Source organism: Bombus bifarius, unplaced genomic scaffold (assembly GCF_011952205.1).
Source record: "Bombus bifarius isolate JDL3187 unplaced genomic scaffold, Bbif_JDL3187 scf7180000008199, whole genome shotgun sequence".
NCBI classification, from domain to species: Eukaryota; Metazoa; Arthropoda; class Insecta; order Hymenoptera; family Apidae; genus Bombus; species Bombus bifarius.
The window spans coordinates 3,480,743-3,501,987 of record NW_022884505.1 but is presented as its reverse complement, the minus strand read 5'-3'; the positions used below and the strand labels follow the sequence as shown (position 1 = coordinate 3,501,987).

The 21,245-nt window shown below is 39.2% G+C and overlaps 1 protein-coding gene across 8 annotated transcripts in view; it reads left to right on the top strand.

Annotated features, from left to right (window-relative positions):
- The window catches only part of LOC117210109 (titin homolog), an 87,747-nt gene that overhangs the window by 32,046 nt on the left and 34,456 nt on the right, over positions 1–21,245 (top strand). For 4 of the 8 annotated variants that reach the window (XM_033452793.1, XM_033452786.1, XM_033452789.1 and 1 more), the window contains one exon: positions 309–21,160. In XM_033452793.1, the coding sequence (XP_033308684.1) occupies positions 309–21,160 (20,852 nt within the window). The remainder of the gene's footprint in view (positions 1–308; positions 21,161–21,245) is intronic. The other 4 variants (XM_033452790.1, XM_033452792.1, XM_033452791.1 and 1 more) reach the window with 4 other exon arrangements.

The window sequence follows — 21,245 nt, the reverse complement described above, 5'->3', positions numbered from 1 at the left end:
ATAAATTAAATAAAGTGAATATTATGCTTGTTGTGTTATTATATCCAATTATGTTTGACATTAAATTTAAACAATTGGCAAACCAAATAGAGTATGTTATATATTTATTTATGAATTATATAACGCTTATTTAACGTTTTTTTTAAACTTTTGCGTCTTTTAAATTCTCACGAAAACCGATAAGAAAGCTAACGATAAACTAACGACGAAAGAGTCTAACAGGAACTAACGATAAAAGACCAGCAAGATGAAATCTTCAAAACTAACAAAATTATAATCTTCAAGACTTCGTTCGCTATGTTTTATAGAGCACAACGTGATCGAACTGCCGCCAATGCGATTCGTTAAGGAGTCTTCGAATTCCGGAAACCTGTTAATGGAAGCAGTGGTGATCGACGTGTCTCCGGATTATTTCGTCAGCGCTGAAGATGGCGACGATCTTCGCACAGAAGCCGACTTCGAGGACGTATCGATCATGGACGACGTAACCCGTGTCTTTTCCTCCCCGGATCAAGACTCTCGCAGTTCTTTAAAACGATCTGCCAGGTATAGCCTGGAAGAAGATGACAAACCACCGACGAGACCTCCGAGAAAAAAATCGAGCTCCTCGTCCAAAAGTGAAAAGAGCGAGAAGAGCCACAAAATGGAATCAGAAAGCTTTCACAGCGCTCAAAAAGACGAACCATTTTCACCGGTGTCTCCAATGTCACCGGTTTCCTCGTTGAAACAAGACGACAGCGACACTTTCGCTGATGCGCTGTCTTCAGCAAGACTTTCCATTTCAGAGAATCAAGTTCAAAGATTGTACGAGGACGGACGAGAAAGGAAACGCAGTCTGAGCGCAGAGAAAACAGCTGGCTCGAGCATAGACGATGGAATAGGCGGAGATTCTTCCTTCGATTCCGTCACCGGTGCCCCAAAGAAGAAAAAACACCGAAAGAAGAAGCATAAAAGAGAAAAAGGTAGCTCGGAAGAGTCGTCTATTGGCAGCGAAATCGATGGAAAACGAAGAAAAAGTGGGTCAACAGGCGCCAATACCGAGATGCTTCAACGTATAGAGTCTATAAACAAGACCGAAGAACCATACGTAGAAGACGTGGCTGATAAATCTAGCGAGAAGAAACAGACGACCAGTGAATCTGAAAAATCATTATCGAAAAGTAACAAGGAAAGATTGTTGGACAATATGAGGAGGCTGAAAGAACCTGTTTTTATCGTTAGAGACACTTTAGTGAGCATCGACAATCTGGAAACTAAATTGAACGCTGGTAGCGAAGAAGAGTGTAAGATGATCGTGACGAAGAACGTTATCAAACCTATTCAAAACTTATGCGAAGAAGTGTCTTCTATAGAGTCAAAGGCATTGAAGAACGCGGGCGATAGATCTTTGAATCAAACCATTCGAATTTCTTTATTGGAAGCTATCGGTGGTCCGACAGAAGAGCTTCTTCGTGGAATGGAATTAATAGAACGTCAGGAAAACGTGAAAAATCGTAAGATGGATTTAATTGCGATTTTGGAAAGCCTGACGGACCCAGTGGATGAGATTCTTATGGGAATCACGAAGCTCGAACATGAGCTAACTGGACGAGCAAAGGGCGAGAGACCGATCGCTTTAATCAGGATGATTTCTGCAGTTTCTAAGCTCGATGAAAATGTCAGGAATGTTTTAACTGTGGATAAACGAACTACAAGATTGGTAGCGAGCTTGGAGGATATTCTCAATACTTTGGATCTCTTTTTGAGCGACGTTTCCGTGGATCCAACTAAAGGAACGATAGAAACTGTGGATACGGTAGTCGTTGAATCCCTTTCGAAGTCTATAGAAGACATGGCGCGAGCTCTCAGTAGGTTTTCCAGCATCGAAGCAAAAGCAGACGGTGCTTCTAAAATTGCAGAAGAACTTATTCCTCCAACGCGCGAATTAAAAGCAAAATTAGATACGTTAAAGTCTGCCTTGGAGACTTACGAAACGAGGGGCATCTTATCCGAGCATCGAACGAAATTGATCGAGTCTCTTCAAGAATCCGCTGAACAAACAATCGTTGAAAGTCAAAGAGTAAAAGACAAGAAGCCAATGGAAGATCAGAAAAGGATAGTCGAAGAGCCTAAGGAAGATATTCTAAAGGAAGTGAGATTGAGCCTTCAGGAAACGTTGAAAACGTACGAAAACATTGCTGATACTCTGGATCCTCGACTCTGCTCCATTTTCGACCGAATTGACGAGATGTACAGAAGACTGAGGACACCACAAAGACGAGAAATTGGCCTGGAATCTCTAACAAATCTCGAAGGTCCTTTGTATTCTCTTCAGTGCGCTCTAACCTCGATTTCCACCGCGGAGAATTCTGAAACGATATCAAAACTCCTGGAACCTGCCATTTCTCAGTTGAAATCAACAATAACTAATTTGAACGAGAATTCTTTGCAGTCTATATTGGAAATGGTTAATAACATCGAGCGGATTATTTATAAAACGGACAGCGAATTGGAAGAAAGTACATCTTCGAAATCGATACAGGAACAGCCTCACAATTTGACAGATAGAGTCCTGGATCCTTTAATAGATGTTCAAGCAGCTTTAAGCACTGCTCTACAGAATATAGAAGACGTCGAATCTGTTACAAACGGAGCAGCTAGTTCTCAAAAATTATTAGCTTCTTCCGAAATAGCTGTTTGTCTCGTAGAGCTCAGACAATATATATCTGACGCGGTTCATACAGCGATGACCTTGAGGGAAGATGAAACGATAAATAGCTTGATAGATCTGAAGGAACCATTGCTGGATCTTCAAACAGCTCTTGTTTCCAAAGGAAGGACTTTCCAGGAGCTTCCAGTGATTCGTAAAATGTCGATCCCAGTAGAAAAGTTGAAGATCGTTGTATCGAAAGCATTAAAACACTCCGCGTCACAAGAAGATATCAATTCGATGAAAGATCTTTGGAAAATGATAGAAGAGATTGAAACTCAATTACCAAAGACAATATCTCAGTTAGTGGAGGCTGAAGAAGCGACAAAACATATTTTGGACAGTTTGAACGTCGATCAGAATCTCAGTAATATTCACTTTGCTTTGTCTTCGACGTTAGAAAGGCAAGAAAAGAGCTATCCTAATTATACCTCGTGTCTAACAATATCTGTAGAAGATCTAAGGCAGAATATTGGATCTTCAGCGGTAGCGATTGCTAATTTAAAGAATCCAGTGGACGAACAGATTGTAGAACAGGTTTCTTTATTAAAAGAATGTCTGTTGAGTCTGCAGAGATCTTTATTGACCCAAGAACATGAACCTGAAGAGGAGCAAATTTTAAAAGATTTAATAAATCCAATCGAGAAATTGAAGAGACTGGTTCAAACTATGGTAAACACCGACGCAAGAACAGACGTAATTCTTCCAGTTTTGGAATTACTCGAAGAAATAGAGAAAGACACGCCATTAATTGCAAGGGAGACATCAAAAAGGAAAGCTAAAAGAGAAGCAGAAAAATTAATTCCGAAAAAGGAAGAACCAAAGAAACAGAAAGATCAGTCGTTTGGTTTAGCAGATAGGATCTCTCGATCCTTATATCCTATGAAACATTGGTTATCAAACACATCTGAAGAAAGCACGAAGGACGAAGAAGAATCTGCTTTAAGTTCAACCGTCGACGAATTGAAGAAAGACGTAAACAAAATTGCTATTGAAACATCGTATTCTGAACCTCCAAGTGACGAAAATTTGATAGAGGCATTGGTAGATCTTCGTGAACCTTTAACAAGGTTACGAAATGCTATATCGATGTACCACGAACCAGCAGATTTGACAACTTTGGAGGAATTGGGCAGACCAATGAAGTATCTCCTGCAGACTATCATGGACATTCTTAAAGACCACCCTGAAGAAGAAACACTTCGACCTATAGTGGATATCGTGGAAGAAATTGAAAATCAGATACCTATTTCTATCAAAGAGGCTCTTTACAGGAAAGAATTGAAAGAAATGGTACAATCAATGACTCAAGAGAAGATGGTGGAAGCAACGACGTCTCAAGAAACCATTCAAGAAGAGTCCATTCCTCAGGAGACTATTCTTCCAGAAAGAGAAGAAATTACAGCACACGTTTCCCAAGAAACCATTCCTGAGGCAACTCTAATGGAAAGCACTACGATATTGCTTGAAACGCAGTTTACTGAATCGATAGCTGAACAGACTGCAGTCGAAGAAAGTTCTCAAAGAACAGAACAGTTAATTACAACGATAGAGGAATTACCAAAGGAAAAGAAAGATATGAAGAAAGCGAAGAAAGAAGAAGAAGCAAAGAGCTTGGTTGTTTCTTTGTTCAAAACGCTGGAAAGTGTTCAGATAGATATAACAGGGATTTTGGAAGATTTTGAAGAACCTACAGCTGGAACTACCATTGTTCCAGTTTCTATATTAGCTAATTCTGTGGAAGAACTTATGAAGACGATTTCTGAGATGAGAGTGACAACTGGAACCTATGGAACATCGGTTAATTCCTACGAAGAAATAGTTAGTCAGACTGTATCTGTGCTAAAGAACCTTCTCCAACCTTTGAACAATCTTCAGAAAGTTCTGCAGCAGTCACACCAGCATGGTGCCCAAGAACTATTAATCTTGAACCATTTAATTCATCCATTGAACGTGATCGAATCCGAAGTGATCAATAGTGCAATCGAGAAGCTTGATCAAAATTCTGATCTGAAGAAAAATTGTGAACCTATTTTGAATCTTCTTAGAGATATCAAAGATACGGTACCAATCGTTGTGAAAGATATTCATTCTAGGCAAGAGCTTCTTGGATCTCTTCGTGAGATCTCGAAACCTTTGGAAAATATCGAGGAACAAATGAAAATTCTTGAAGCTCAAGCTGATGTTACTCTGGAGACAGATGTAGCCAGAATTCTGGTGAAGCCTTTGGACTATTTACTAAACACAGTAAACGTGACTTCGCAAGAGCTTGAGCTCTTAGATCAGCGAAGAGAAATTATTGTTGAATTTCGAACTCTTGTTGAACCTTTAGTGGAATTTTTGAGCAGTCTTTCGGTCGTTCAAAGTAGCAGAAAAAGTTTAGTTCCAGAATCAGCTTTGTTGGACGAAAGACGAAGCGTTATTTCAAAGGCAGTCGAAGGTTTACAAAGACAAACTTCAACCATTTTGGAAAGAATTTCTAATTTAGAAGGAGCCACACTTTTTGAAGGTGCATTGAGTTCACTGAAGAATGCTACCATCTCTGTTCAACAACAAATTGGTGGGACTGATTATTCAAGAAGATCTAGCAACGAATTTACTCTTCAATATAATCTGTCGAGTTCGTTTAATCATTTGAAGAATACAATTGCAGTTTTGGATAAGAATGTGGATAAATCTGTTCATCAAGTGATTTCGAAGTCGTTAGAAGCTTTAGAGAAGCAAATTACGTTATCAGAAACACATTTCATGCAAACGTTCACTGAGCAAGCGGTAGATGAAGAAGCTATCGTTGAAGGATTTTTGTATCCGACTAATCAACTTAGGTCAGCTTTGAATGTATTAAAGGAAAAAATTAATCAAAAATCGATATCCTCTGTTTCCGTCCAGACTGTGACTCTTCTTCAGGCTCTGGCTAATTCTACGACAGAGTTGGCTTCCTCTTTGTCTCTTCATCGGGTCAGGTTAATAAGAGAACGAGCTTCTGAAGGTTCTTCGCTTGTCGAAACCTTGTCTGCTATGGTGGATGTTTTGGAGAGTGTGAACGATTCTATAAGAGAAATTGAAATGGTGGCGAATGTAGAGAAAACTATGACAGAAGAGAAAGAAGAGAATATTTCACCTGATGTCCCTATTACTATTACACAGATTGAAACTATTGTGGATGAGATTATTGAAGTTTCAAGGGAAGAAGTGGAAAGTGTGTTAACTATTGAAAAAATACCACCTGAAGAAGAACGATTGAAAATAGAGGAAATAGAATCTGAAGAGAAAATTCAGGAGCATCGAGAACAAAAAGCAGGAAAGATTAAAGGTCCGGAAACAACGAAAGACGAAAAGGTCGATACCTTCGAAGCAATGAAAGAGGAAACATCAAAAGCGCGTGAAACAACTGAAGAGGGAAAGATCAAAGTCCTCCAAGTAATGGGAAAAGAAAAAGTTGAAACTTTTGAAGGAGTGGCAGAAGGAAAAGTCGAACTTCTTGAGGGGACAACAGAAAAGAAAGCTCAAGCTCTTGAAGTAACTGAAGCAGAGAAGGTCAAAGTTCTTCAAGTAATGGGAAAAGAAAAAGTTGAAACCCTTGAAGAAGCGACAGAAGGAAAAGTCGAACTTTTTGAGGGCACAACAGAAGAGAAAGCTAAAGCTCTTGAGGTAACTGAAGAAGGAGAAACCAAAGTTCTCCAAGTAATGGGAAAAGAAAAAATTGAAACCCTTGAAGGAGCGACAGAAGGGAAAGTCGAACTTTTTGAGGGGACAACAGAAGAGAAAGCTACAGCTCTCGAAGTAACTGAAGAAGGAGAAACCAAAGTTCTTCAAGTAATGGGAAAAGAAAAAATTGAAACCCTTGAAGGAGCGACAGAAGGGAAAGTCGAACTTCTTAAAGGGGCAACAGAAGAAAAAGCTACAGCTCTCGAAGTAACTGAAGAGGAAAAGAACAAAGTTCTCCAAGTAATGGGAAAAGAAAAAATTGAAACACTTGAAGGAGCGACAGAAGGGAAAGTCGAACTTTTTGAGGGGACAACAGAAGAGAAAGCTACAGCTCTCGAAGTAACTGAAGAAGGAGAAACCAAAGTTCTTCAAGTAATGGGAAAAGAAAAAATTGAAACCCTTGAAGGAGCGACAGAAGGGAAAGTCGAACTTCTTAAAGGGGCAACAGAAGAAAAAGCTACAGCTCTCGAAGTAACTGAAGAGGAAAAGAACAAAGTTCTCCAAGTAATGGGAAAAGAAAAAATTGAAACACTTGAAGGAGCGACAGAAGGGAAAGTCGAACTTCTTGAAGGGACAACAGAAGAGAAAGCTAAAGCTCTTGAGGTAACTGAAGAAGGAGAAACCAAAGTTCTTCAAGTAATGGGAAAAGAAAAAATTGAAACCCTTGAAGGAGCGACAGAAGGGAAAGTCGAACTTCTTAAGGGGGCAACAGAAGAAAAAGCTACAGCTCTCGAAGTAACTGAAGAGGAAAAGAACAAAGTTCTCCAAGTAATGGGAAAAGAAAAAATTGAAACACTTGAAGGAGCGACAGAAGGGAAAGTCGAACTTCTTGAAGGGACAACAGAAGAGAAAGCTAAAGCTCTTGAGGTAACTGAAGAAGGAGAAACCAAAGTTCTCCAAGTAATGGGAAAAGAAAAAATTGAAATCCTTGAAGGAGTAGCAGAAGGAAAAGTCGAACTTCTTGAGGGGGCAACAGAAGAGAAAGCTACAGCTCTTGAGGTAACTGACGAAGGAGAAACCAAACTTCTTCAAGTAATGGGAAAAGAAAAAGTTGAAACCTTTGAAGGGGTGACAGAAGAAAAAGTCGAACTTCTTGAGGGGACAACAGAAGGGAAAGCTCAAGCTCTTGAAGTAACAGAAGCAGAGAAGGTCAAAGTTCTTCAAGTAATGGGAAAAGAAAAAGTTGAAACCCTTGAAGGAGTGGCAGAAGGAAAAGTCGAACTTTTTGAGGGGACAACAGAAGAGAAAGCTACAGCTCTCGAAGTAACTGAAGAGGAAAAGAACAAAGTCATCCAAGTAATGGGAAAAGAAAAAGTTGAAACCCTTGAAGGACCGACAGAAGGGAAAGTCGAACTTTTTGAAGACACAACAGAAGAGAAAGCTAAAGCTCTTGAGGTAACTGAAGAAGGAGAAACCAAAGTTCTCCAAGTAATGGGAAAAGAAAAAGTTGAAACCCTTGAAGGAGTGGCAGAAGGAAAAATCGAACTTTTTGAGGGGACAGCAGAAGAGAAAGCTGCAGCTCTCGAAGTGACAGAAGCAGAGAAGGTCAAAGTTCTTCAAGTAATGGGAAAAGAAAAAGTTGAAACCCTTGAAGGAGTGGCAGAAGGAAAAATCGAACTTTTTGAGGGGACATCAGAAGAGAAAGCTACAGCTCTCGAAGTAACAGAAGCAGAGAAGGTCAAAGTTCTTCAAGTAATGGGAAAAGAAAAAGTTGAAACCTTTGAAGAAGCGACAGAAGGAAAAGTCGAACTTTTTGAGGGCACAACAGAAGAGAAAGCTAAAGCTCTTGAGGTAACTGAAGAAGGAGAAACCAAAGTTCTCCAAGTAATGGGAAAAGAAAAAATTGAAACCCTTGAAGGAGCGACAGAAGGGAAAGTCGAACTTTTTGAGGGGACAACAGAAGAGAAAGCTACAGCTCTTGAAGTAACAGAAGCAGAGAAGGTCAAAGTTCTTCAAGTAATGGGAAAAGAAAAAGTTGAAACTCTTGAAGGAGTGGCAGAAGGAAAAGTCGAACTTTTTGAGGGGACAACAGAAGAGGAAGCTACAGCTCTCGAAGTAACTGAAGAGGAAAGGAACAAAGTTCTCCAAGTAATGGGAAAAGAAAAAGTTGAAACACTTGAAGGAGCGACAGAAGGGAAAGTCGAACTTCTTGAAGGGACAACAGAAGAGAAAGCTAAAGCTCTTGAGGTAACAGAAGCAGAGAAGGTCAAAGTTCTTCAAGTAATGGGAAAAGAAAAAATTGAAACCCTTAAAGGAGCGACAGAAGGGAAAGTCGAACTTCTTGAAAGGACAACAGAAGAGAAAGCTAAAGCTCTTGAAGTAACTGAAGAGGGAATACTCGGCACTCTCCAAATAATGGGAACGGAAACATTTGAATCTCCTGAATTGGTAGAAGAAGAACTTGATGTTCTGAAAGAAATGAAAGAAGAAACAGTTATGGCTCTTGAAGCAGCAACTGTATCCCCTGAATTGGTACAAGAGAGTAAAGTTGAAAGTATTAAAGTAATGAACGTCGGAAAAGTCGTGTCGGTTGAAGGAATGAAAGAAGAAAAAGCTGGAGATCTGGAGATAACGAAAGAAGGAGAATCAGTAGTAATACACAAATCAACAGAAGAATTGTCGAAAGCAGTGGAAAGGGTTGAAGTGTTTTCCGAAGAGACAACAGAAGGTGCTGGCCAAATATTATTTGATATGACAGAGAAACTATCGATAAAAGAGGAAGAAGTCGAAACTGTGCCGCAGATGACGGAAGAAATGCCAAAGGCTATGGTAAAAGTAGAATCTCCGCTTGACGAAACCGAAAAGTTGATAGATGAAAAAAAAGTAGAAATTTTAACAGATGAAGTAGCACTGCCGGTTAAAACTGTAGACGAAAAAACAACATCGTCTGAAAAAGTGGCTGTAACAGAAAAATTAAAAGGAGCATCTGGTGTTGAAGAATCTGTGGAAGAAATAATCGCACAAACGATAGAACCAGAACAAAAAAAAAGAAGGACTGAAACAGCAGTCGAAAGGATGGAGGAAGGAAAAATTGAAAAAGAAGAAGTGGCAAGTCAAGAAATAAAAATAGAAGAATCTAAAAAATCCGAAGAATTAAAACAAAAGCATGATACTAAAGAGCAAGTATATGAAAAAGTAGAGGAAACACTAAAAACAGAAAGAGTCGTAGAAGAATCACTAGAGAAAACAAAAGAAGAAACAAGTGAATCAGCATTTAAAGAATCAAACGAGGCAGAAAGACAAAGAGAGATAATGGAAGCTTTAGAACGAATAGAAGACTTAGCAAAGGCAGAAGAAATGGCAGAGGAGGAAAGAAAAAAGGCAAAAATCAGTCTGATACAAAAGACAGGCTCGCTGATCAATGCTCTACAACAACCTTTCAAAGAACTAACCAGTCTCGTGTCTGTAGCTCTAGACGAACCTCTTTCCTCGAGATCGGAAGAAGAGAAACGAAGAATTCGAGAATTAACAGCCCTCATACAAATCCTTTACGACTTAAAAGCAACCAGCGCATCAATTCAAAACACATTATCTTCCTCTTCAATCTCAGAACTTAAAACGCAATTTGTTCATCTGCTGGAATCCTTAATAAACGTAGATCAAGCCACAGAAAAGATTCTTCGTTTGACTCAAAAAGAGTTAGCACCAGCACTGAAAGAAAACGTAATGGTATCCTTGCAAATACTTTCAGAACCTCTAAAATCTCTTCAACGTGAACTCTCTTCTATCCAAGAAGCAACTTCTCAGCTTCCTACAGATTGTATTCCACTACGTGGAAACGCACAAAATGTAAACGAAGCGATTTCTGAACTCGTAAAGGTCATTCAACAGACTGCTGAAACGAAGAGTATGAAAGTGGTCGAAGAAATCAAAGTGATGACGAAAACGAAAGAAGAAAATTTGGATATCGAGGAAACCACAGCGAAACCTCTTGAAGAACTGATAGAAGTCCTCATGGTCTCTCAAGAACAAGTGAAACCAGAGGATGCCTCGCCACTTGGTTCTGCTCCGCCTTCGATAGAATCAGCTGAATTAACCAAACAACAAAGATTAGAAGCAGATATCGCGAAGAAGATAGTCAGTCCAATACAAAATCTTCGTGAAGCGATTGCAAAGATCGAGGAAGAGAAATTGGAAGAAACTGAACAATTGGATTTGCCTACAAAGACAGCTGCAATTATCTTGAGTACTATTATTGATCCTTTGGAAAAATTGAAACAATCTTTGGATATCTCTTCTCAGCAACAAACTGTAGAACATGAAGAAATTACGGAAGAAACACAATCAAACGTTCCATTTTTGCAATCGCTACCAGTAGCCAATATTCTAGAAGAATTGGAGAGGTCCATCGCCACAATTCAAGAAGAAATGATCCTCGAAGCGAATGAGGAAATGAACAAATTAGAGGATAAGGCATTAATTGTAAAAGAAATAGACAAATCGCTAGAAAATCTCAAATTGTCAATCGGTGCGGTGCAAAAAATAGTAACATTTGAAACTGAAAGGGCAGGAACGTTTTCCAATATAGAAGAGACACCGGCAGTCGAAACATTCATTGAATCGGTGAATGAATTAAGAGAAAAATGTACAGCGATTGTTAGTTCTCCTCCAGTAAAGATAGAATCTTCAGAAAAAATTCGAAAAGAAGAATTGGAGCAAGTTTTAGAAATGATGAGTCAGCCTATTCAACTCTTGCGTGAAACAGCTTCTGAGATTGACGAACAGAAGACTGATGAGGTACGAGCTTTAGATGAAACAAGCAAAAACGTAGTAGAAGCTTTGAAACCTCTAGTGCATCCTTTAGAAGAATTGGAACAATTATTATGCACAGCAATTCAACAAATTCATCCTTCGAAAGATGAAAAGACTGAAGAAATAAAGAGTACTACTTTACCTACGGAGCAATTAAAGGTTAGTCCTGTATTGGAAGAACTGCAGAAATCAATTGTTATGATAGAAGAACAGATAGCTGTACAACCGAAGAAACTTGATGTGTCCACTACAAAAGTGGAAGCTTCTGTTGCCGAATTGATAGAAAGTCCATTAAAAACTCTTAAATCTGCTGTGACAGCCATTCAAACACTTGAGGCAGAAGAAACCAAAGAATTAACCAGTGAAGAGAAAACAACAGCCCTGAAAACGCTTGCCAAGTGTGTGGAAAAGATAGCAAATGTGTCTTCGGTGATTTCTAGCCAACAAAAAGTTGAAATTAGTACTTTGCAACAGCCACAAGTTGCTAAAATAGATATACAAGAGTTTGGACAGCAAGCTCTCGATAATATAGCAAGTCCAATTCAAATTTTACGTGAGACCATTTCCAAACTTGACGAACAACAGACACGAGAGACTGAAACTTTAATTATGTCAGAAACGAAAGAAATCGCTGGTGTTTTACATACGTTGGTCGAACCTTTGGAACAATTAGAAAAATCTTTGTCAGTGGCTGTTCAAGAGACGAGCATCGTTAAAGACGAATCTACATCAGACTTGGAGGATGTCCAATCCTCTATGAAGTTGAATGTCGGGCCTGTTTTACAGCAGTTAGAAAAGTCTATTGGTGTAATTCAAGAACAAGTTTCTTTGGAACCTACTAAGGAAGAATCGAAAGATAAATTGGTGGGTTCTGTCGCGAAGACTATAGAAGAACCCTTGGAACAAATGAAATCTTCAGTAGCAGCTATTAAGGAGATAATATTGGAGACTGAACAAACGGGTAATTTATCAGACGTAGACAAAACTTCAATTCTAAAATCGTTCGCAAAATCTGTGGAAGAAATCGGTGAAAAGTGTTTAGCTGTAATTTCCCAGCAACAGATTGGCATACAACTAGTCCCCCAAAAAATAAAAGAGTCTCAAGTGGAGATACTAGACATGGCTGTCAGTCCTCTTCAACTACTTAGGGAAACTATTATCAAAATCGAAGAAGAAAAATTGCAACAAGTGGAAGCTCTCGATTCTTCTAAAATGGCTGCATCAGAAAGTGCTTTGAAGATCCTGGTAGAACCACTACAAAGATTAGAAACTTCGCTATCTTCCACTGTTCAACAGGCAATCTCGATGGAACTCAACAGAATTGAGGAAATATCTCAAGCAGCTCCACCTTTGCAAAAACTTGCTATTCAACCTATCGTGGAAGAACTTCAGAAATGCGTAGCATCGGTACAAGAACAAGTAAAATTGCAAACAGTGGCAGAGCACTCCATTGAGGAGGCTTCTATCATGCAAGCCACAGAAAAATCGCTGGAAGACTTGAATTCTTCTCTCGCGATCATTCAGAGTGTGGTATCCACTGAACCAGGCGTAGAAGAAACACTGTCGGAGACAGAGAAGGTGACAGCGCTGCGACACTTCGCGAAATCGGTGCAAGAACTAGAGGAATGCATGGCTATGGTCAGTCAGCATCAAGTGGACGCGAAGGAGACAGTAATGGAGTCGATGGAAGCTGAAAAACTGGAGACACGAGTTCTCGAGACGATTATCGTGCCGATTCACACGCTACACGAGACTATTATGAAGATACAGGAAGACAGCACTGAAGAAATTGGCACGTTAGAATTGCAAAAATGGAATGTGCAAACGTTGACTCCTTTGATGCATCCTCTACAACAGTTAGAAAGATCTTTGGTGAACGTGGTTCAACAAGCAAGTGACCAGAAACTTGAATCCGTGGAACAAATTCAAAGAGAAACTCCACAGACTATTGTCCTTCGACCAATTTTGCAAGAATTAAAAGAAAGCATTGTTAATATTCAAGGACAGTTAGCTACGAGCTTTGAAGAATCTTCAAAATTAGAGACTGCTAAGGATTTAAATGAAGCACTTGAAGAACTAGAAACAGCTACTATCGCTGTTCAACATGTATTCACGCTTTCTTCGGAAGAGACTGAAGAAATAAAGACTCAGAAGAAATCTGCCTTGGAAGCTTTCGCTAAATCGATAGAGCAGTTAGAAGAAAGATGTTCAGCAGTGATAAGTCAGAAGAAAGTGGAAAAGAAGTTGGAAGAAGCTGAGAAGCAACAAGCAAAGATGGTGGATGTTGAAATTCTTCAGAAGATAAGTAATACGGTTCATGTTCTACGCGAGTCGCTTTCTCACATTGAAGAAGAGAAAATGCAGCAGGTAGAAGAATTGAAAATCCCTAAAGAGAAAACTAATGTGAAATTAAATGTTCTTATAGAACCATTGAATATATTGGAACAAGCTTTACAGACTGCATTGCTAGAAGGTAAAGTGCTAGAAGAAGAGACTACAAAGGAGCTGAAGAAGAGTGAAATTCCTGTTGATAAATTAAATTTACAACCTGTATTGGAAGAATTCCAGAAATCCATCATTACTATTCAACAGCAAACGAGTGAAACCGCGACAATTTCAGGAGAAGTTAGTGAAGTTAGCATGATGCTAGCAGCAGAGAAGTCTTTAGAACAGATGAAATTGTCTGTGGCAGCTGTTCAGGAAATAACAATTGCTCAGCAAGATCAAACAAAAGAATTGAGGACAGGTGAAGAAAAGTCTCGATTGGAAGCTTTTGCACGATCGATGGAAGAAACTGGAGAAAAACTGTTAGCTGCAGTCAAACAATACGAAGTGAAGAAATCTGAAGAAGTTCCGGCGAAGAACAAAGTGGTCGAAGATTTTGTAAAAACTGTCATTGAACCTATTAACGAGCTACAAACTACAATTTTGAATATAGACAAAGAAAGTGAAATATTGGGGAAGAAGAAAGAAGAAGAAGTTGTACTTTTCTTGAGCATGGTGCGACCATTGCACAAACTCGAAGAATCGTTCTTATCAGCCATGCAGCAAGAAGCAGTAACAAAATACGAAACTGTCAAAGAAATTTCTCAAGCAATTCCAGCTTTACAAGAATTACCAGTTAAATTGACATTAGAAGAACTTAACAAAAACGTGGCAGAAATTCAGAAGCAACTGGTTTTTGCCAAGGAAACTTTAAGTTTAACAGGAGATACTGAAGACTTTGCTGTAATAAAAAATCTAGAAAGATCATTAAGTGATTTAAGAACGTCCGTAGCTGTGGTGCAACAATTGACAACTATAGAAAAACCTGGCGAACAAATTCTAGACGTCGAAAACGCGTCTGCGTTGCAAGCATTTGGAAAAGCTGTGGAAGAGTTCAGAAAACAATGTTCTGCGACTATCTCAAAACCAAAAGTGATTGCTACAATTATAGGAACGATTCAATTAGAGACACCACAGAAACTTGAAGCTCAAGTTTCAGAAACAGTTACTGTTCCTGCCAAGTTATTACAAGAATCCATTTCGACTATGGCAGAGATTAAGCTTCAAGAAGCTGAAATATTGGAAACATCGGATACGAAGAAACCTATGACGATATTAACCGAACTTATCCCACCGTTGCAACGATTAGAACAATGTTTCGTTGCTGCGATTCAAGGAGAACATGTGATAGAGCACGATACGAAGAGTTTAGAAACTGATAAAGTATCATTTGAAAAGACAACTTTAAAACCAATACTCGAGGAGTTCCAGAAATCAATCGCAGTGATTGAAGAGCATATGATGGTAGAAGAGGGCATGCAAAGTATGTCAGAGGCTGGCAATGCTTCTCAATTGAAGACAATGGCACAGACGTTGACAGACTTAAGAACTTCTGTGGCTGCTATTCAACGGGCCGTTGAATTTGCTCCAGAATTTTCAGAAGAATTCTCTAAAACTGAAAGTGTCGCGGCATTTGAAACATTTGCAAAGACTCTTCACGATTTAGTAAAACGTGCTGCCACTATCGATCAACAACAGATAATTATCGAACCAGCAGCAGATACTATCTCGGAAGAAGCCTCATCTTTGAAGACTTGGGCTGATGTTGTTGAAGAAACAAATGTTCAAGTCACAGAACCGAGGATTGTGGATCAAGGTACCGTAGAATCGCCTTCAGAAATGGCTCTTTCAATTTCTGAAGAAGAAACACAAACTTTGAAGAGTTTGGCTAAGCCGCTCAGTGAGTTAAAAGAATGTCTGGCGATAATCGTCGAAGAAAGAAAATCAATGGACGCGAATGAGATTGCTCTGACGTTATCCGAAAGAGAGGACATTTCTTTATTGAAGGCTATGGCACTGCCTTTATTAGAACTAAAAAACGTAGCTGTGTCTGTTATCAACGAGCAAACAGCCATTGAATCTGCGAAAGAGAAATCTTTTGATAGTGAGGGAAAGCCAGAAACTACACTAAATCCATTAATTGAACCTTTAGAAGAACTTTGCAATTCGATTGCATTAATCGAAGATCGCATGTTGGTTGAATCTGTGGAAGATCGACCAGTTGATGAGGTGTCTTTGTTATCTGCTTTAGCTGAGCCCTTGATAATTCTGCACCGAAGCATTTCTGTACTTGAAGAACGAGTGATGTCTCCTGAAGTGGAACCAATGCCAGAAGAATCGAGTCATTGGATCACAGAATGTTTGGCAGTTCCTCTGCAAGAAATAGAAAGATCTATTGCTGAGATTCGAGAGTGCGTTGTGGTGGAACCTGAGCCTGGACTTGCTGAAGAGATGTCGAGGATTGATACACCAGATTGGTCTGTCGTTGAGAAATTGGTGCAACCGGTGGAAGTTATAAAATCGACAATCATTGAAATGGAAGAAAATATTATTAAAAATACGAAAGCAGAGAAGGAAAATGAATATGAGATAGTGAAGACATTGGTGCAACCATTAGCTGACGTGCAGGAAAGCTTCCTAGTGCTGAAAAATAAGACTGATATGAGTATAGAGGAAGAAGAAGCTAGTATCGATGCTATTGTGGATTCATTATCTAATCTTGAGAAGAGTATATCGTTTATTGAAGAACAAGCTGCTGAAAAATTACAATTAGCCTCAAATATAACAGAAACTATAATTGGACACTTGGCTGAACCTCTGTTGCAACTGAAAGCGAAGATTATGACAGTGGAAGAATCTTCGACTGTATATCTTGAAAACTTGGAGAAACCGTTGAAAGGATTACAAGCTGCTTTGGAAGCTGTCCTGTCTGATCAACGTGAGGAAGTGCAAAAGCAGAAGAAAGAGAGTGTTATTTCTATGGAAGAAGTTACAAGAATATCGACGAAGTTGATTCACTCTATTAAAGAAGTAAACGATTCTATTGAGTCGATTGATAATAAGATAGAAAGTTACAAAGGTTTGCTAGGTCTAGAGATTCAGATTGAGAAGGAAGCTTTGAATATGTTGGCTAAGCCACTTGAACAACTTAAGCAGGGAATTCAAAGTGTTTTAGATAAACAAGAGATTGGAGAAGGGCCGATGGAATCATTGAAAATGCTTCGAAAGGCAATTGCGATTGTTAGAGAGCAATCTGCTGATAAACCTATAGCTGAACCCTCACATTTGGAGATTACGGAAATTTATGGCGTGTTAAAAACCTTGAACATAAGTTTGTATGAGCTGGAAGATTCTATCAAGAAGGTTGAAGCACTGTGGAAGGATAGTTTAAGCGGAGAAGGGATTGTGGAGCTCGAAACGCCTATTTTGAATTTGATGAATGATATAAACTTGCTTCGAGATAAATTGCTAAATGTACAGGTAGCGTGGGAGGAGGATAAAGAGAAAAAGAAAAGTAAGAAGAAAGAGAAAGAAGAAGTTGAAGAAGAAATGAAAATAGTGGACAAGGACGAGGATGAACGTAAGAAGGAAGAGGAAGTTGACAAACAGAAACATAAAGAGGAAGAAAAGAAACGGGAGGAAGAACAACAGTTGAGAGAAGAGGAGGAGAAGAAGAAAACTGAGAAAGTGAAGCAGGAGGAAGAGGAACGTAAGAAAAAGGAAGAAGCTGAGAAACTGAAGCAGGAGGAAGAGGAACGTAAGAAAAAGGAAGAAGCTGAGAAACTGAAGCAAGAGGAAGAGGAACGTAAGAAAAAGGAAGAAGCTGAGAAACTGAAGCATGAGGAAGAGGAACGTAAGAAAAAGGAAGAAGCTGAGAAACTGAAGCAGGAGGAAGAGGAACGTAAGAAAAAGGAAGAAGCTGAAAAACTGAAGCAGGAGGAAGAGGAACGTAAGAAAAAGGAAGAAGCTGAGAAACTGAAGCAGGAGGAAGAGGAACGTAAGAAAAAGGAAGAAGCTGAGAAACTGAAGCAAGAGGAAGAGGAACGTAAGAAAAAGGAAGAAGCTGAGAAACTGAAGCATGAGGAAGAGGAACGTAAGAAAAAGGAAGAAGCTGAGAAACTGAAGCAGGAGGAAGAGAAACGTAAGAAAAAGGAAGAAGCTGAAAAACTGAAGCAGGAGGAAGAGGAACGTAAGAAAAAGAAAGAAGCTGAAAAACTGAAGCAGGAGGAAGAGGAACGTAAGAAAAAGGAAGAAGCTGAGAAACTGAAGCAGGAGGAAGAGGAACGCAAGAAAAAGGAAGAAGCTGAGAAACTGAAGCAGGAAGAAGAGGAGCGTAAGAAAAAGGAAGAAGCTGAGATATTGAAACAAAAAGAGGAAGAACGCAAGCAGAAAGAAGCTGAGAAATTAAAGCAAGAGGAAGAGCGTAAAAAGAAAGAAGAGGCTGAGAAATTAAAGCAAGAAGAAGAGCGTAAAAAGAAAGAAGAAGCTGAGAAATTAAAGCAAGAGGAAGAGCGTAAAAAGAAAGAAGAGGCTGAGAAATTAAAGCAAGAGGAAGAGCGTAAAAAGAAAGAAGAGGCTGAGAAATTAAAGCAAGAGGAAGAGCGTAAAAAGAAAGAAGAGGCTGAGAAATTAAGGCAAGAAGAGGAACGTAAAAAGAAAGAAGAGGCTGAAAAACTAAAGCAAGAGGAAGAGCGTAAAAAGAAAGAAGAGGCTGAGAAATTAAAGCAAGAAGAGGAACGTAAAAAGAAAGAGGAAGCTGAGAAATTAAAGCTAGAAGAGGAACGCAAAAAGAAAGAGAAAGCTGAGAAATTAAAGCAAGAAGAGGAACGTAAAAAGAAAGAGGACGCTGAAAAGTTAAAGCAAGAGGAAGAGCGTAAAAAGAAAGAAGAAGCTGAGAAATTAAAGCAAGAGGAAAAGCGTAAAAAGAAAGAAGAGGCTGAGAAATTAAAGCAAGAAGAGGAACGTAAAAAGAAAGAAGAGGCTGAAAAACTAAAGCAAGAGGAAGAGCGTAAAAAGAAAGAAGAGGCTGAGAAATTAAAGCAAGAGGAAGAGCGTAAAAAGAAAGAAGAGGCTGAGAAATTAAGGCAAGAAGAGGAACGTAAAAAGAAAGAAGAGGCTGAAAAACTAAAGCAAGAGGAAGAGCGTAAAAAGAAAGAAGAGGCTGAGAAATTAAAGCAAGAAGAGGAACGTAAAAAGAAAGAGGAAGCTGAGAAATTAAAGCTAGAAGAGGAACGCAAAAAGAAAGAGAAAGCTGAGAAATTAAAGCAAGAAGAGGAACGTAAAAAGAAAGAGGACGCTGAAAAGTTAAAGCAAGAGGAAGAGCGTAAAAAGAAAGAAGAAGCTGAGAAATTAAAGCAAGAGGAAGAGCGTAAAAAGAAAGAAGAGGCTGAGAAATTAAAGCAAGAAGAGGAACGTAAAAAGAAAGAAGAGGCTGAAAAACTAAAGCAAGAGGAAGAGCGTAAAAAGAAAGAAGAGGCTGAGAAATTAAAGCAAGAGGAAGAGCGTAAAAAGAAAGAAGAGGCTGAGAAATTAAGGCAAGAAGAGGAACGTAAAAAGAAAGAAGAGGCTGAAAAACTAAAGCAAGAGGAAGAGCGTAAAAAGAAAGAAGAGGCTGAGAAATTAAAGCAAGAAGAGGAACGTAAAAAGAAAGAGGAAGCTGAGAAATTAAAGCTAGAAGAGGAACGCAAAAAGAAAGAGGAAGCTGAAAAATTAAAGCAAGAAGAGGAACATAAAAAGAAAGAAGAAGCACAAAAATTAAAAGGGGAAAAGAAGCGTAAAAAGAAGGGAGAAACTGAGAATCTAAAACAGGAGGAAGAACGTAAGAAACAAGAACCTGAACAATTAAAACAGGAGAAGGAGGAACGTAAGAAGAAAGAAGCAGCTGAGAAATTAAAGCAAGAACAAGCACGTAAGGAACAAGAAGAAAAATTAAAACATGATGAAGATCGTAAGATAGAAGAAGCTGAGAAATTAAAACAGGAGGAGGAGCATAAGAAGAAAGAAGAAGTTGAACAATTAAATGAAGAGGAAATGCATAAGAAAAAGGAAGGAGCACAAAAATTAAAAGAGGACAAGGAACGTAAAAAGACAGAAGAAACTGAGAAATTAATTCAGGAGGAGGAACGTAAGAGGAAGCAAGAAACTGAAAAATTAAAACAAGAAGAAGAGCGTAAAACAAAAGAAGCTGAGAAATTGAAACAAGACGAAGATCTTAAGAAGGAGGAGGAAGACAAACGTCGGAAAGAAGAACAAGCTGAAAAGTTAAGACAGGAAAAAGAACAGCAGGAGCAAGAGGAGGCTGAGAGAAAGAAACAAGAGGAAGAAGCACGTAGAAAGAAAGTGGAAGGAGAACAAAAGATTGAATCGGAGGCATTGGAACAAAAAGAAGAAAAGTTACTTAAAAGGATAGAAAAACGAAGATTACAACAGGCGGAAGATGAGCGCAAGGAATGGGAAGAAGCAGAAAAACGGAAGAAGGAGCAAGAGCAGAGAAAACGCGAAAGGGAAGAGCGTGCGAAGAAAGAGGAAGAGGAAAGACGCAAACATGAGGAAGAGGAGTACAAAAGGAAAGAGGAAAGGGCGAAATTGAAAAAGGAAGAAGAAGAACGCAGAAAAGCTGAAAAAGCAGAAAAGTTAAAGAAAGAACTGGAACGAGAAGACCAGAGACGAGAAGAAATCAGGCGTCGAAGAGAAGAACAAGAAAAACAGATAAGACAAGAAGCCGAGAAAGTTAGGAAAGCTGAAGAAGAACGGTTAAGGAAAGAAGACGAAACGCGCGAACGTAGAAGAAGGGAACGTGAACAAAGAAGACAGGAAGAGGAAGCGAAATTACGCAGAGAAGAAGAAGAGAGACTTCAAAGAGAAGAAGAACGCAGAAGAAAGAGGAAAGAAGCTGAAAGACAATGGAACGAAGATAAAGAATCTATGAGGAGGAGGGAAACTGAACGTTTGGAAAGAAGAAGAGCCGAAGAGCGTCAGAATAGAGAAGAATCTGAACGTTCGAGGCGGGAAGACGAAGAAAGAAGATGCAGAAGGGAAACAGAAAGGCAATTAAGAAGAGAAGAAGCAGCGCGAGAAATGAAGGAAGAAGAAGAACGCGTAAGAAGACGACAGGAAGAAGAAGCATCCAGGCTTCGTAGACGAAGACAAGAACAACTAAGAGACGATACTTGGTCCAAAATAAGACAAAGCGAATCGGATCAATTATTTAGAAAAATGGCGGATGACGCGCTTCGAATTGGAAGAATGAAAACTGGCTCTTCTGAGGTGGAATTTTGGCGGGACAGACGAGACAAATCTTATCGACACGATTCTGGTTTCGATTCGGGGCTCTCTAGCACTTCTAGATCGTACAGCTGGAGAGATTCCCTGACATCTTTGACCAGGAAGAGAATCGATGATTTTCTTGATTATAAACTGAGGGATACTCCGATCGATAGATACTACTATGATACTGGGACGTACTACAGAAGAAGAAGAAAAAGGGACGATCAAATTACTCGAACAAGATCTATTAGTTTGTTGAAGTACGATGACTATTCGACGGGTGATAGTGACACGACTATTACAGCTGCTACTGTTAGCAAACCACCTAGATACACTAGCAGAACAAAGACTAGTTCACGAATTGATTTGGACGACCGTGGTTCGAATTTGTCTATATATTTGCCGCCTATCAAGGACGAGGTAGGAATAAAGTAAAACGCATCATCTTATATCTTCAAAAGCTATCAAACGTATTCCATTATATTCCAAGTACCAACAAAATAAA